At 39.2% G+C, this 16,621-nt stretch overlaps 1 protein-coding gene across 1 annotated transcript; it reads left to right on the top strand.

The window, feature by feature from the left end:
• Positions 1 to 1,945: 1,945 nt before the first annotated feature.
• Positions 1,946 to 10,016, top strand: TEX30 (testis expressed 30). The gene is made up of 6 exons (XM_081129000.1): positions 1,946 to 2,160; positions 5,331 to 5,404; positions 5,932 to 6,162; positions 7,308 to 7,359; positions 7,872 to 8,077; positions 8,759 to 10,016. The coding sequence occupies exons 2-6, from the start codon at positions 5,390 to 5,392 to the stop codon at positions 8,930 to 8,932; spliced, it is 678 nt and encodes a 225-aa protein (XP_080985126.1). The 5' UTR covers positions 1,946 to 2,160; positions 5,331 to 5,389; the 3' UTR covers positions 8,933 to 10,016.
• The last annotated feature ends 6,605 nt before the right edge of the window (positions 10,017 to 16,621 follow it).

Below are 16,621 nucleotides of genomic sequence, written 5' to 3' on the forward strand. Positions count from 1 at the left end.
AAGGCCTGTGTTATGCTAGTTATTAACTGTATTTGAATCATGGAGCAATAAAAAGAGAAGGGAGTCTGGGTCCTGGACTCAGTGTGGAACATCACAGCTGCTACCACCTACCCAGAAACATGGTTTGCATGACAAAGCAATAAACCTCTGTCTTGTTTACACTGTTATTTTGGATTTCCATCACCCACAGCCAAACCTAATTCTAACAAACATATCTTACAAGGCCTTTCATAATCTGGTCTCTGCCTGCATCTCTAATCAAATCTCTCACCACTTCCTAATTGTGTGCTCTGTAGCCCAGCAAAATCAATCCCTTGCCGTTCTTTCAGTGGCTTCTTACCTTGCTTGTGTATGCTTTCCCCTGGGTCCGGAACGCCATGACCCTCTCCTCTTCCTCGGGCTTAGATAGCCTTCAGTGCTCATTTCAGGAATCACCCCTCTGCATCTTCACATCTGCATACTTGCATCATTGCCTTTACCGTGCTATGTGGTAGTGATCTAGCTGGTTGTCTCTTTCCCTTATCAGATTTTAAGCAACTTGACTACAGAGATCATGCTCTTCTTCTATTCGATCTAATAATGTACCTCCAACTAGAAAGGCTCAATAAATATTAAATGGATGACTATCTGAATTAATGAAAATCACTTCGAAATGTGATTAAGAGAATTAAAAAGGAACTTGAAATCCTAACACTGGACCATAATGTTTTACAAATTCCTTCACCTAATAGTTTCCCTTCCATCCATCTTACCGTTAGTCTGTGAGAAGTTTTTAAAATTGTGTTGTGTTTTATATACGGAAATATATAACATGTCTGCAAGCTTCAAAATAATTATGAGAAAACACCCAGGTAACTACTAACAAAGATTCTTTCTTTGACAAACTTAGGCAGACTCCTTATAAAATCCAGTCTCCGCAAGAACCCCGCCAGTTCCCTTTAGCAAGAATCCTCCATCCTTCAGTGCCTGTGGTCTTAACTTCACTGAGAATCCTTGAGTTGCACTCTTAGGGTGGATTTTATGGCATGTAAATCAAGTTGTTTTTAAAAGCATAGGTGGGAAATCAGGAGTCAAGACACGTTCATTACGATTTGTAATCCAGGAGAGCACGAGGTCCATGCCAGGCGGTTTTCTGGATTTTCTTTCCTTACCTGGTCTGTGGCAGAGAAGAGGACTGGGCTTGGGGAAGGTTCGCTCATTCAAGGAACACTGACCTGCCACGCATCAGCCCCGGAGATGCAAGGAGAAAGGACGGGAACACAACTCCCTGCCCTCACGGGTCTGCAGTCCAGCGAGCGGACAGACGCCCCCAGCGGCCGGCGCGCCGGGCGGGCCTGGGACGCTCAGGCCGGGCCGGGGAGCGGAGGGCGAGGGGCGGCGCACCGCCACCGGGGGGCTCCGAGGAGAGGGGCAGCCAGGGGAAAGCCCGCGGCGGCGGCAGGTCCGGGGGCTGGGGAGCGTGAGGAGAGCCGAGGCCCGGGAGCCTCGGGCCAAGGAAAAGAGCGGTACGGAGGAGAAAAACAAGAGGCGAGGGGCCAGCCGTGTAAAACCTTGGCGCTCGTTGCATAAAGCCTTCGGCCTTGGATTATGAGCCAGAGGAGAAGACTTTGGAAGGTTCTGCGCCAAAGGTTTACATTTCAACTGGGTCTCGGCGAGGGGAGGCACGAGCACAAGAAACCACCCGGCCGACGCTTTCAATAATCCGGGTGGAAGTGATGGTGGAGCTCGGCCGGGCCGGGAGAAGCAGGAGAAGCAGTTGGATTCCGTCTATTTGCAAACAGGGCGAACGGGACGAGCTAATTGTGGGGTGTGAGGAGGAGTCGGCGTTGACCCCGCGTTTTTTTGACCTGCGTATCTGTCACGCGATGGGGAAGGGCCCAGAGTGGACAAGCCGGCGGCGGGGCAGCGGCAGCCGGTTGCTCGCCAGCCACCCGCGTGTCCGCGTGCAGACGTGGCTCTACCACAGCCCGCGGCGGGAAAACTCCCGCCCCCAGCGTGCCCCGCGCGCCCGCCCGCGCGCTCCGGGGCGGGGCCTGCGCGCGCATGCGCCGCCGCGGAGCGCTCGGGCGGTTGCAGCGAGACGGTTCCTCGGAGCGCGGTAGTTGGCTCCCTGAAGCGAGCAAGGGCGCTTCGGCGCTCTCGGCCACTTTCCCTCCCCCGGTAAGTGCGGCGGCGGCGGCGGTTGGCGCTACTAGGCGGGGGACGGCCTCTCGAGGGAGCGCTAGAGTGCCTGGCGGCCCCGCCTGAAGCATTTCGGACTCGCGGCTGCCGCCTCTCCGGAGCTGTTTGTCGGCTCCGTGAGGCGTTCGGTTTAAGTTCGGTGCCGGCGGGCACCGGCCGCTGGGGCGTCACCTGCCTGGCGGGTTAGGAGGCCGGAGTGTGGGGACGGAGCTGGAGGGCAGAGCCGAACGGGTCCCACCCGGGTCCCTCGAGCCGGTCACCGGCGCCTGGCTTGAAGCCGCCTCCGAGCTTGGATGGGTCGCCCCCGGTCCTCGGAAGAGCCGCCGCACCATTGAGGGAATAAGCCGGTTCTCGGATGCCTTCGAATCCCAGCCTCCTGAAACCCCGCGTCGAGCGTCTCCTCTTGTACGGCTTGGTGTGTGTTGCAGACCCGGCCAGGGTATCGGCATCCCCCCTCCCCCCAGAGACTCGAACTCCTGACGTTTTTGTTTGCCCCCGACTTCCCACGTACTGCTGTCGACTGCATAGATAAGGCACGTTGTACCCATTGAAAGTTACCGTGCTGGTGGCATTCTTTGATCCTGGCGCATAAGATGTGGTGGCTTTTTGCGTTCTGAGTATTAGTCGTCATAAAAGTCACCCTTGAATGCTGACGAGGTCGGGACACTACTAAATACAGTACAGAGATTATCACCTAATCATCGCAGCCTCTCTGTGAGGTTGCGGTGTTTTCTCCGCTTGCAGTTGAAGATACTGATCCAGGTTTCAAACCCTGCCCTATGGGGATCCAGCAGCAGAGATTATAACCGAGACTGTCTAGACCAGTTGTGGTGAGATTACACCCTGGAGCAATTCGGTGTTTCCCGAGTGGTCCAGGACGCGTACACCAGCTGTGAAGAACAGTGTGTCCGTCTACTGCACGGGAGTCGAGTTTTCCTGAAAACAAACAAAAGCCCAAATTTTTGAGGAATGGTAGAGCATTCTGGTTAAGATAGCGGATTGAATACATGTATCTAATTTTACTCCCTCCTGAAATCTCACTAAAGTTACAGTCAAGGTTTTCTTATTTTAAAAAAAAAAAAAAAGACAAACCCGCAAGGATGGAGAGAATGGGAAAGGAAACAAAAGCAATAACATATTGAGCACTAGAAAGTAAATGTCTTAGCAAATCTTAGCTTAATTCTAAACCAGCAGCAGGGAGTACTGTGGATCATTTCTATATAAACCAGAGAATCTTCACAATGCACAGAAACTGGCAGCACTGAACACCTTGGGAACTGGCAGTGAAGGGACTTGTGCTGAGGATGAATGTGGAGGGCTTAAGTAAAGATGACTTAGGTGAAATCTATTTGAGAACTAATTAGATACCTAGATCACCTTCCCGGTTTCACACCTTTCTCCCATTAGAAGACTGTAGACTCTTATCTTGAGAATGTAAAACAGGACCCCAGGCACAATTAATTATGGGGCTACATTTATGAAAATGGACACTGAAGGCCAGAGTCCTTCACCCTTCTCCCACTCAAATCCCAGAATTTTTGCAATCAAATTAATACCCTTCAAGCTCAAATAAGAGAATTATTCTACACAGACCTACACATATAAGGGAAACTACACAATAAGTTGATCACAGTGGTTGCTTATGGGAAGAGAAAGGAACATGGTGGCTGGTGGGAAAGAATGTGAGGAGACTTACACATTTTTGTTCTTTTAAAATTCTGTACATGTGCATATATTACCCATTCAAAAATGAAATGTATTCTTTAAAAAATCGTAAATAAGTATACCCTTTGACACAGTAGTTCCTCTCCCAGGAATTTATATTACAGATATGTCTACACATGTGTGAAAATAATGTAAGTACAATGCCATTCATTGCAGTACTATTTTAGGAAAAGATTGGAAACAGTCTCAAATTTTATTCATAAATGGTTGGTGAAATAAATTATGTTTAACCCTTCCTTGGAATATTCTGCAGCCATAAAGTACAATGAAAGATGCTTATTATATATAAAGAAAAGAGTAATCACCAAGATATGTTAAGTATGTGTGGTGGGGGTCAAAGAAAGGCATCATCAGTTTATAAAAAGACAGAAGGGGTGTGTGTACATATAAAGTATCTGGAAAGATATGTAAGAAATGGATAATTCCTTTGGAAAGGAGGTCTTGGTGGCAAGACAACAGTGGGATGAGGGAAACTTCACTGTATATTTTTGGAATCTTTTGAGCTTTGAACTGTATTATCTACTCATGAATTAAAAAACAAATGTTAATGGGGGAAAATGGATGAATAATGAAGTCTGATGTTGATAATGTCCTGAAAAATAAAAGATCTCTGCTGGTAAGAAGGAATGCTGTGCAACAACCCCAAAGTCTCAGTGGCTTACTGCATTTCATGCTTGTGGTTCTTCAGGTCAGCATTTCGTGGTTATTCAGTGGTTTAGATCTGGACTAGGCTGCACTCTACGTTTTAGTTTTGGGTTCAGATCTGCTCCATGTGTCTTCATTCTGGGGCCAGGCTGAAAAAATAAAAATACCTGGAGCGTGTTTTTCTCATGGCTGAGGGTGAAAGTTAAGAGGGCTTCTGGAAATTTGTCCTTCCTCTTCTCATAAATGGCACATTCAAACATTTATGTATATTCCATGAAAGCAAGACCCATAGCCAAACCCAAGTCGAGGGGGTTGATATATACTCTTCCTGTTGGGAGGCTCTGCAGTCACATAACAAATGGTGTGGATATATACTTCTATTGCATGGTGAGAGGGAGAGTTGAGAACAATAATGATGAAAGAAATGGGTTAATAGATGCTGTGAAATTAAGTTAAAGATAGTTGAGAATAAAGATGCTTAGAACATATATATGTCAACATACAGCATCCTATTTTGAAATGAATTTTCTTCAGGTTTCCGTGTTAAGGCACCACATTGGTTTTATATTATATGACATTTGCCAGCCCCACACTTGGCCCTATAATCTATTCTGAGTGCTCATAGGAACCTTGAAAATAATTAATGCATATGTAAAGATACCAGTTCTTAGAGAAGTAGTTCTAAATGTGTTTATTTCAGCTACTGAATGCTCATTCATAGTTCTTGTATCATATCCATGTTTGCCAACCCACCTTTCACAATAGAATCTTCTTTTCAGGGAGATGTCCTTTGCTTCTCAGATGTAATGCACTTTAAGTTTGTTATTCAACAGTGAAAATGAATCATACAGAGGTAATACATATTTTCATATGTTCTGCATCTTCAGGGTTGTGTGTGTGTGTGTGGGGGTGGGTGGGTGGGTGGGTGGTTTGTTTGTAGTCATATGGTTCCAGAGTAATTTTCTTATTTTCAGCTTGTACTGTGAGAGACAGTATAGCATTAGTGGTTAAGAGTAATGACTTTAGAGCAGATTGCCTAAGTTTGAATCCAGCTAGTGGCTATATAATCTTGGGCATGTTATTTAACCTACTGTGCCTCAGTTTCCTCATCTGTAAAATAGAGGTAATAATAGTATTTGCCTCATAGTATTATTAGGAAGGATAAATGTGTTAAAACCTATAAAAAACTTATAATAGTACCTGACACACAATAAGGACTTATTTACCATTAACTATTTAATAATAGCTTTTTAATATCATTGCTTTTTATAAAGAGGCTTTTACTTGAATCATGGGTCTTACAGAACAAACATTTAGCTATTCAGTTGTCTGAATACGCAAGGAAGTAATTTTTTATCCCTTTATTCTTTTGAATTCCAGGTTAAATTAAAAATACCTTTTGGAAATAAATTACTAGATGCTGTTTGTTTGGTACCTAACAAGAGCTTAACATATGGAATAATTCTTACACACGGAGCTTCAGGAGATATGAATCTTCCTCATTTGATGTCACTGGCATCCCATCTTGCATCTCATGGTTTTTTTTGCCTGAGGTTTACGTGTAAAGGCCTTAATATTGTACATAGAATTAAGGCATATAAATCAGTTTTGGTAAGAAATTTTTTTTATATTTACTTATAACAGAATTCTGTTTTAAAATTCTTAATAAATGTAAGACAAGTTTTGTTAGCAGACATTTGATTTAATTTAAATATCTTTTAATGAATATTCTTAGAAACTCAGCAGCATATGAAGGTTCCGTGGAGATGAGTGCTTACATCATAAATGGTCCTCCATGATACTGCCAAGGAAGCTACTTATGATGTAATTTTCTTACTGGAATTACATAACTTTGGAATACAGTTCTGGATATTTTGCTTACTATACTTTGAATGTACAAATTTAGCATAGTTTTCTGTGTACATTATTTGGAAACTATAAAGTCCCAGGATAAAATAAATCTGAAATTTTCTTCTTTTTTTTTTTAATTTATTGATTTTTGAGAGACATGGATTTGTTGTTCCACTTATTTACGTATTCATTGGTTGATTCTCATATGTGCCCTACCGGGCATCAAACCCTCAACCTTGGCGTATCGGGACAATGTTCTAATCAGCTGTGTTGCCAGGCCAGGGCTGAAATTTCTTTTAATCCAAATTACTTTAAGCTTGCTAAGTTTTTCAAAGCTTTAAATTAGATGTTAGTATATCAAATTTTGTATTAGTTGTAATATACATATATATCTTGTTCTGTAAATGTATTTTAGTACTTGATTTTTTTAGACTGGTGAAGTGGTTTTTCCACTTTACTATATTTGCCTGTATTACCCAACATGTGATTTTTTTTTTAATGTCTTTTATTGATTTCAGAGAGGAAGGAAGGAGGAGAGAGAGATAGAAACATCAATGATGAGAGTCATTGATCGGCTGCCTCTGCAGGCCCCTTCCTGGGTATTGAGCCTGAAACCCAGGCATGTGCCTTGACTGGGAATTGAACCTCGATCTTCTGGATCCTAGGTCAATGCTCAACCACTAAGCCATGCCAGCTGGGCTACCCAACATATGATTTGACAGTGGAGGCATCACCGGAAGAGCAAAGGACTGGTTACCTCTTTCAAGAAGAATCTCTTAATATTTTGTGGTTGTCTTTGCAAAGATTTTAGGCATTCCAGTAATGATGAAAAATATGTTGATTTTTCCAGTGGAATATTTTATAGGAGAAGAATTGATCATTTTTCATTGATTTTTTTTTTTAAGAGTTACCTCAAGACCTCAGGAGAATACAAACTTGCAGGTGTTTTCCTTGGAGGTAAGTTATAATATTTTTGAATACTTGTTTTTAAATATACTACTAAAAATATAGGACTAGGTCATTGAGAATTAAAATAGATTACAGGAAGCTAATTTAAGGATTTTTTGTTTTGGGAAGTCACTTCCTTGTGTAACATCAAAGTACTTTATATATTTAAAGCAAATTTGAACTTCATATATATGTATTGTAACCCAAAGATTTCTCCTTTTATTTATATATCTGGTTCACCTTCTTTCAGATGACTCCTTCATGAGGATTGTCCTCACAATCCTTCAGAAAAATAATTCCTTTTTAAAAAAATTTGACTTAGGATTAGTTTTTAGCTCTTCATGGGTTATAGGTATCCATTATGGATATTGCTACTTGTTAATTGTCACCTTTTGGAGTTAATTTATTTATATACAAGTATGATGGGTAAACAGTAAATGAAATATAATTTGCCACATTATCCCCACTACTTTATGTGAATGTTTATACTTCAAACTGAACTTAATTTTAATTGATTTTAGGTCGTTCAATGGGCTCAAGAGCAGCTGCTTCTGTAATGTGTCATATTGAGCCAGCTGATGCTAATGATTTTGTTCGCGGTCTCATTTGTATTTCTTATCCACTGCACCATCCAAAGCAGCAGCATAAACTTAGAGATGAAGATCTCTTTCGTATAAAAGATCCTGTACTATTTGTGTCAGGCTCAGCAGATGAAATGTGTGAAAAGGTGAATTACAACTTGACATTTGTGTGAATGAGCAAGAAAGATAAATATCTTAGGAACAATATATTACCTGAGGCATTCAGTCTCTTTAAAGAGATGCTGATTTGACTAATGCTAGTTTTGTGCCTTAGTTGCCTTGTTGCTTTGAAGAACCTAAAATAAGCATAATGACAGAATTAATCTCCCTATAAAGAGAGTTGGTAAATGGATTAACTTTTACTTGGGAAATGAAGGATTAATCTGAATCTTGTGATTTGGGAATTACTAGGCTACATTTTGGTTTATCATTTCACCTTTCAAGCAGATTCTTCCATTTTTTTATAAAATTGACTCGAGGGAAAAGATAGTAACTTGTACATATTAGTAAACATTGTGTTTCCTAGAGCATATAATGTCCTTGGGAAAAATATTTTTAGATGATTTTTTTTGCTCTAATTTACTTAATTTTTATCAGTATCAAATGCTTGAGCTGTTCTGTAGTAGTGTTGTTTCTGAGAGATGGGGGACTGCCTGCCACTTTGGTCAACATTTCCTTGCACATTCCATTGCCTCAAAAGTTGTTCAAGGAGTAGGCATTTAACGAATATTTAGTGAATGGGTGCTCGTGTAGGTGGGGCAGGAGAGAGAATGCTTATTAGACACAAACGGAGCGTTAGTCTAGTATCCTCTTCTTTTTTCCTTTAGAACTTGTTGGAGAAAGTCGCACAGAAAATGCAAGCTCCTAGTAAAATCCACTGGATTGAGAAGGCAAATCATTCCATGGCAGTAAAAGGAAGGTCAACAAATGATGTTTTCAAAGAAATAAATACACAAATTTTGTTTTGGATCCAGGAAATCACTGAAATGGACAAAAAATAATTGTCTTTAGTTCAAAGCCATGTTATTTTGAATACAAATACAGTTAATTTGATAAAGAACAGCGTAACTCTCAGCATTATGAGGTATATTTTCAACTAATTTAATGTTCTTTAATGTTCCCCCATTTATAAAACATGTTTTAATTGTGAAATTGATGTCTTTTACAAAATGTCTTTTGAAACCATAGTTCTATAAAGATGATGCACAAATATTAAAGATGGTCTAAATATAATTTATTTTTATTAATATAGTTTGAAAAAGATTAAACATTTGAATTTTGTTACAGTGGAACTTTTGTCTTATTTCTGTGCAATTGAGAAAGTAATTTTGCAGAGGAGTGTCATCTTTAAAAAAGGAAAACAAGACTTATTTTACTATAGTAAAGTTAGTCACTAATTCAGGCCCTCAACAATCTCATCTGTATAATTGCAGTAGCCTAATTGATTTTCCTATTTTATTGTCTTCTTGCTTCAGTAGATCACTTGACACCTCCAACTCAAAAACATGGGAGATCTCCAAAGGCGATTATTGAAGTCTTTAGTTTAAGGCTCTGCACAATAGGCCTTATTTTAGCCTTATTGCCCCATTACTCTGAACCTGTACACAGTACTCCAGGTAACGGACTACACAAAGTTTCAGAACTGCACAAAGTTTGTCTCCTCTTTCTGAAACTTTCTTTGTTAGTCTTTGCTTATTACCAAAATCTACTCATTCTCTTTCCATCTTTATAGCTTTGAATTACCCTAACCAAATACCTCTCCTTCAAACCCACATAATATCTTGCTTTTTGTTAATCACACTTGGTCTTCTCAGGAGGTTATTAACATATTTAATCCATACCACTTAAATTACATACTTCTTTAAGTCAGGGAATAGTTTTAATACTCATCTTTGTATCCATAAAGCACTTTTAAGTTACTTATTCAGTGCCTTTTGCTTTCATTATTCAATAGATATTTGTAGTGAACTAAGATATTCACAGATGGAGAATTTCTAACCATTATGAGCAATCCTGGTTTTATATTGCTATTTACACACTTATTATTGGGACTTTTTTCCTGGTACATAAAGATTTAAAACCTTGTTCATGATGTCAAAGAATTTTTTTTCTGAGTGTTTTCCTGTAGATCTATTACTGTTGGTAATGTGATTTCTCTGGTGGTCATTATTTTTTATTGTCTATGATTTTTAAAAATAAATTTAGCTTAGCATTAACTTTTTATTTTTTTTAAATAAATAACCTAAATTTTTTATTATTGATTTTAGAGAGAGGAAGGGAGAGAGAGAGAGAAACATTAGTTGGTTGCCTCCTGCCCGTGTCCCTACTGGGGATCAAACCCACAACCTGGGTATGTGCCCTGACCAGCAGTTGAACTTGCCACCTTTTGGTGTATGGAACAGCACTTCAGCTGAGCCACACCAGCCAGAGCTTAGCATTTACTTTTAATACTGCTCACTTAAGATTGACATAAGAGGTTTCTAGTGCAAAGGACAGAAGTGTTTCATTTGTGCTGAAAACTAGGTAATTGTACTTTTATTAGTAGGCAAGCACATAAGTAACAAACAAACAACAAAGCTTTGGAGGGGGGTACTCTTTACCTCTGAAAACTTAAGCATCAGCATTAGCATTACACAGAAGTTCCTTTTCAGTTCAAATAAGAGCTATTCATTGGTATACTAATGAGGGATTCAGTGCCGTAAAGCTCTGAAAAATCTAAGAAACAGAGTAAAGTGTTAAAATATTGAATGCCCTTTAAGGTACTTATATTAAATGAATTAGCGAATGCCTGCCATAAGGCAAGAGAAATTGACTGTTTTGCCAACTGCATTATATTTCATAGAGGAAAAAAGAAACACACAGAAGAAAATCACCCTGACTATGCATGTAGGTAGGGAGTCAGAGTACAGGGTGTACTTGACCCTGAAAAAATCCAGAGGAATTGCAAAAGTTTCTTCTAGAAGTAATGAAGGCCTACCATGCATTCTGGAAGGCTATTCTTTGCAAAGAAAAACAAGATAACAGTTAAACCTAAATAAAGATCATAACTACCTGGAGGGTATGGTCCTGTAGACTAGAAGACTGTAAACTCTGACACTTAGAATGTGCCTTTGATCTTACGGTCTTTAATACTCAGGGAAAGTAAGAGACTCATATATCTTCCTTGCACTCAGTTAAACTTAATGTGGCCAAAGAGGCCTGAACAGTTAACTGATTTAAAGAGTTACATCTTTCCTCAATCTACCTGGAATAAGTGAAGACAAAAATTAACTACATCTTCAAAGGGAAAGTAAATCCAAGGTAGTGTTAACATTTTCATTAATAGTCCAGACTCTCATCTACCTTATTTGTGACTAAACTTGGGGAAAAGTGAGCAGGACTTAAATCTGGCTCTGCCTAACCCTATTTCTGAGATCTGGAAGCATCACAAGTAGCTACTCCTTAGAATCACCAGACAGGGTGAAAGGAAATTCACCAGGAGACTATGGTAAAGTCTAACTGGTTTTCAGCATAACAGTAGATTGTTGAAGAGGAACATTGCCAGGAGACCCATCCACCCATCCGGTAAAAAGAAATACAAAATTAGGTATTATATTTCAAAGTTAAGAAAAAAAATCTGCAGGCCCATAAAAGGCAAGCTCTCATGTCCTAAATAGTAACAATAGTAACATACTTATACTAAAAAATTATTTGGCATTAATCTGAGATTTAAATTAAACTGGGTCATCTAGTTTTGGTTTGTGTTTTTCTTCTAAACCTGGCAATCTTACATTTATATTTTCCGGATTATAAAGAAGCATAAAATAGAATATTCCTGGTGGTAATAAAAAATAGTTATGTTGCCCGGCCAGCTTGGCTCAGTGGTTGAGCATTCACCTAGGATCCAGAAGATCACAGTTCAATTCCCGGTTGGGGCACATGCCTGGGCTGTAGGCTTGATCCCCAGTCAGGGTGGGCAGGAGGCAGCCGATCAATGACGACTCTCTCATCATTGATGTTTCAACTCTCTCTCCCCCTCTCCCTTCCTCTCTGAAATCAGTAAAGATATGTGTTTTTTAAAAAAAGAAAATGGTTATGTCCAGTCAAATGTTTTCTACATTTGAATTACAGGGCAGTGATAACCCAGGTATGCTAAGGGATTCTTTATAGAATTGTCTTTTTGTGAAATAGAGGATTATTTTTGAAATTTTAAGTAAAAAAGCTACTTATAGCACCATACCTCTCACAAATGAATTTTCGTTATTGCTAAAGTAAGTTGCTATGAACGCAGTTAAATACCCACTGTGACAAGTACCTCACTTTAATTACTGCTGCCCTTGATCCAACACTGAGCAGCACTGGAAATTTTTTTCTGGCAGAGCCCTTGCTGCATGTGGTTATGAGATAAGAAGGACTTCAGAGTGAGACATCAATTTATTTCACATATAAAAATGTCAAAGCAGTTTTTTTACCAAAAAAAGCTGTGATGAGTGGATTGGAAAATAATATTTTTTGATTTATGGGACCTTCTAGCATCCTGGACTTGTCAAAATGATTGGATGCCAATCTTCTTTATTTTAATTTTCCTAGGAGTTATTTTTGAGGTCTTGCTCATAAAGATTTGACATGGTTTCAGAAAAAACTTGCACTTCCAGAAAAGGGTAGTTCAGATGCCCAGAAGGTAAGAAAAAAATGGTTGATTTCCTTCTCTCCTATTTTTCAATATCACACATATGAATAACATAAAACTATGGAACTTTGAATGGGATTACTCCTCTAATTTTAGTGTCTCTTTAAAATATTTTTTTTATTGATTTTGAGAGAGAGGAAGGGAAAGAGAGAAACATTGATGTGAGAGCGAATCATCGATTGGCTGCCTCCTGCATGCCCTCTACCAGGTATCAAGCCCGCAACCCGGGTATGTGCCCTGACCTGGAGTTGAACTGGCTACCTTTCAAGTGCACAGGATGACACTCAACCAACTGAGCCATACCAGCCAGGGTGAAATTATACAACTCAACACCAAAAAAACAATCCAATTAAAAAATGGGCAAAGAACCTGAATAGACGGTTACACAAAGAGGACATACAAATGGCAAATAGACATATGAGAAGATCCTCAATGTCACTAATCAGAAAAATGCAAATTAAAACCACACATCTGTCAGAATGGCTATCAATAAATTAACAAGTATTGGCAAAGATGGTGGAGAAAAGAAAACCCACATGCAGATTGGTGTAGCCACTGTAGAAAGCAGTATGGAGATACCCCAAAAAATTAAAAACGGAACTGCCTTTTGACCCAGAGATTCCAATTCCGGGAATCTATCCAAAGAAACCTGAAACACTAATTTGAAAGAATATATGCATCCTTATGTTCATTGCAGTGTTATTTACAATAGCCAATATTTGGAAACAGTCAAGCACCCATCAGTAGATGAGTGGATAAAAAAGCTCTGATACATTTATGCAATGGGATGGATATAAAAAGGAAATCTTACCCTTTACTGCAGCATGGATGAACCTGGAGAGTATTATGCTAAGTGAAATAAGTCAGAGAAAGACAAGTACCATATGATTTCACTTATATGTGGAATCTAATGAACAAAATAAACTAACAAAATAGAAACAAATTTATAGAGGACAGACTGACAGCTGTCAGAAAGGAGGGTGTTGGAGGGAGGTGGGTGAAAAAGTGAAGGGATTAAGCAAAACACAAAACAAAAAAACACAACCCATAGACACAGGCAACAGTGTGGTGATTACCAGAGAAAGGGGGATGAGGGGAAGTAGAAGGCAAAGGAGATAAATGGTGATGGAAGAATTGACTTGGGGTTGTGCACACACAGTGATGTAGAATTGTACACCTGAAACCTATATAATTTTATTAACCAATGTCACCCCAATAAATTCAATAAAAAATATGCAAATTTGCTTTCAAATCTTCTCTTGAAGCCCACAATGTAGAGAAATCTAAGAAAGTTATAGCAATGGGGCCTGCCTCCTAAATCTCAGACTTACAAATGGTTACCTTTCACATTCCCAGGACAAAGTTATACAATGATCCTAAGTGTTCTTTTTTAAATGGATGGAAGTCTACCCTTTTAATAAAGCTAGATTGATTGAAATTTATAGAATCTTTGTCTTTAAAGTTATCATAGAAAAATTTAAATATATAAAAAGTTGTATACTTTAAATATGTAACTTACTGTATAGCAATTATAGCTCACTAATGCTGTTTAAACAGACAAAAGTATTATGAAAACCCACCCCCATAAAATTTTCAACTCATGGCAAATCTCATCTAAATCTCCACCCACTTCTCTGCTCCTATGTTAATTTGAAGTACCACATATCCATTCTCCATGTCCTGTTCATATCTATATAAGACACATAACCATATGATCACATCTAAAAATATTTTATATAAAATTTTATTAGAATATATTAAAAAATTAATCAGTGTTTCAATTGTCAATTGTCTCATAAATATTATGACATATATTTTTAGCGTTTGAGTAAGGACCCAAATAAGGTCTACATCTTTGATTAATTGCTTGATTGGCACATTCTTTAATTCTTTTTTTTTAATTTTTTAAAATTAAATTTATTGGGGTGACAGTTAATAAAATTATATAGGTTTAAAGTGTACAATTCTATGATACATAATCTGTATACTGCTTTGTGTTCACCACCCCAAGTCAAATCTTCAGGTTCTCCATCTTGCCTTTTCCTCTTGCCACGTACTTGTTGAAGCCGAGTAGTCTGTTCCTGCGTCACCAAGGTACCTCTTAATATGTCCCTTTATCTTCTGTTCTTCGCGTAAATTATACATTTTAATGACTTGGGCTTGGAACCATACAAACTAAGCCCAGCTTAAACTCCAGCCTAATTACACTCATGAGTGAAAAGTCATGGTAAAAACTGAGTTTTAAGATAGCTTGGTACATATGTTAACTTTTAAAACCATACATAAGAATAAAATTACAGAAGGTATTTCTAGTTGATTTGTATTCTTTTCACATTTTGGATATGACAGTTCATAGATTCTAGAATTTGGTTTACATGACTGAAAATGCAGTCCTATCTGAAAAGTCACTAGATGTCACCTAACTGAAAATGGTGACATCTGGCCTCGATATTGGAACTGTGGTTAATTCATGTTTGATCCTTGAGAGGATACGGCTTAATTATACACATGCTTAATTCTTTGAAATCCTCTCCTAAAAGTAGGGGTGATATGATACTAAATACATTGGCAGAGAAGGGTGCAGCCAGTTCCCTGCCTTGCAGTAAGTAGTCAGACTATTTTTCATCACTGATGGTGAGGCTGCTGTTGACGCGGCCTGTCAGAAGGGCCCAGCCACTTATTGCACCTGGAGCTCTATACCTTTCTTGAAGAGTACATCCAAAACTCAACATAGTTTTAATCTCTCCTTCCACATTAAAAAAATATATAGCAAAAAAAATTCAAAACCTGAAGAATAAAGCCAGAAATTTGGGAGCTCTGGAATGGTGTTTTTGTGTAAAAATAAGTCAATTTATTGTATCTTGACATAACTCAGAAAGTAGTATTTCAAAATAAATTATCAGAAAGTTTCTAATCTTAAAATTCCATTAAAATTGGGTACTAAATTTTTGTGGTAAAAAGTGTAATGTCACTGAAATGGTGAACCATTTCATCAGTGCAGAAGCACCTCTGTTAATTCTCCCCATTAAAGTTATGGGGAAACCGGCAAAAATTATTGAAAGCAACTTTTTCAGAATTCTGGAAATTAACCAAAGGCAGGTAGTAATCTGAGGCATGTTCGTGCAATTAAAATGGCTGAATCTCAGTAAAAGCAGTGAGTGTATTTTGTGATGTTTTAAACTGCCCTGTCCCCATTCCATCGCCAGCTCCATGGTAGCCCTGAAAAGCAGCAGCCTGGCAGTCACTGGAGGGAGACAGACAGGCTTGGGAGCTCCTCCAGACCTCAATTCCCAGAGAACTGTCATTATTTGACTTACCTGTTCGTTCCCTAGAAGACTCCCAAGTGCAAGGCCATCTTTATTAGACTGGACTCAGATCTCTTAGGCACAGATGCCTTTTCCCTAGTGGTGGTTGTCCAGATAATTACAGGCAGTTGTGTAATTTTGTGGCTGCCTGAGGTGGTAACAGTTGGGACTAATCAAAAAGCTTAAAAGGAAATGCTGGGGAATATGTCCATGGAGCTTTGAAAGCTCTGAGATATTCCTGAGCATCTGGGGCGGCATGCACAGGGTAGCTGTGCACACCCTCAGGAAGACCTGAGAAGGACCCAAGCTCTCCCCTCTGGTTGGCCCAGAGGCGCTGTGCAAGCAGGCAGTACTTACTAGATATGGCAAAACCTGGATTATAAAACAGGTTCCGTAATTAATAATCAGCAGCATGACCTTGGGAAGTCACCCTATCTTTTCTTAGCTCCTCAATTTTCTAATTGGACTGAACCTGTGAATATGGGGACCTGTATGTGTGTAGGTAAAAGTGTTTGTGAGGGAACAGGCATGTTCATGGATGGATTTCAGGCTCTAGATGGTTCAGAAATGGTATGCAAAATGTTTGCATGCATATTTGTATTTTTTTCCTTCAGGCCCTAATGTTTTAATCAAATAAAGGAATTTAATTACCAAAAACCAGTTATGAACAGCTAGGCAAGATTACTGGTATGTCTTCTATTACTGGTAAATTCCAA

The sequence above is a fragment of the Miniopterus schreibersii genome (genome assembly GCF_964146895.1).
Source record: "Miniopterus schreibersii genome assembly, chromosome: 2".
NCBI lineage: Eukaryota > Metazoa > Chordata > Mammalia > Chiroptera > Miniopteridae > Miniopterus > Miniopterus schreibersii.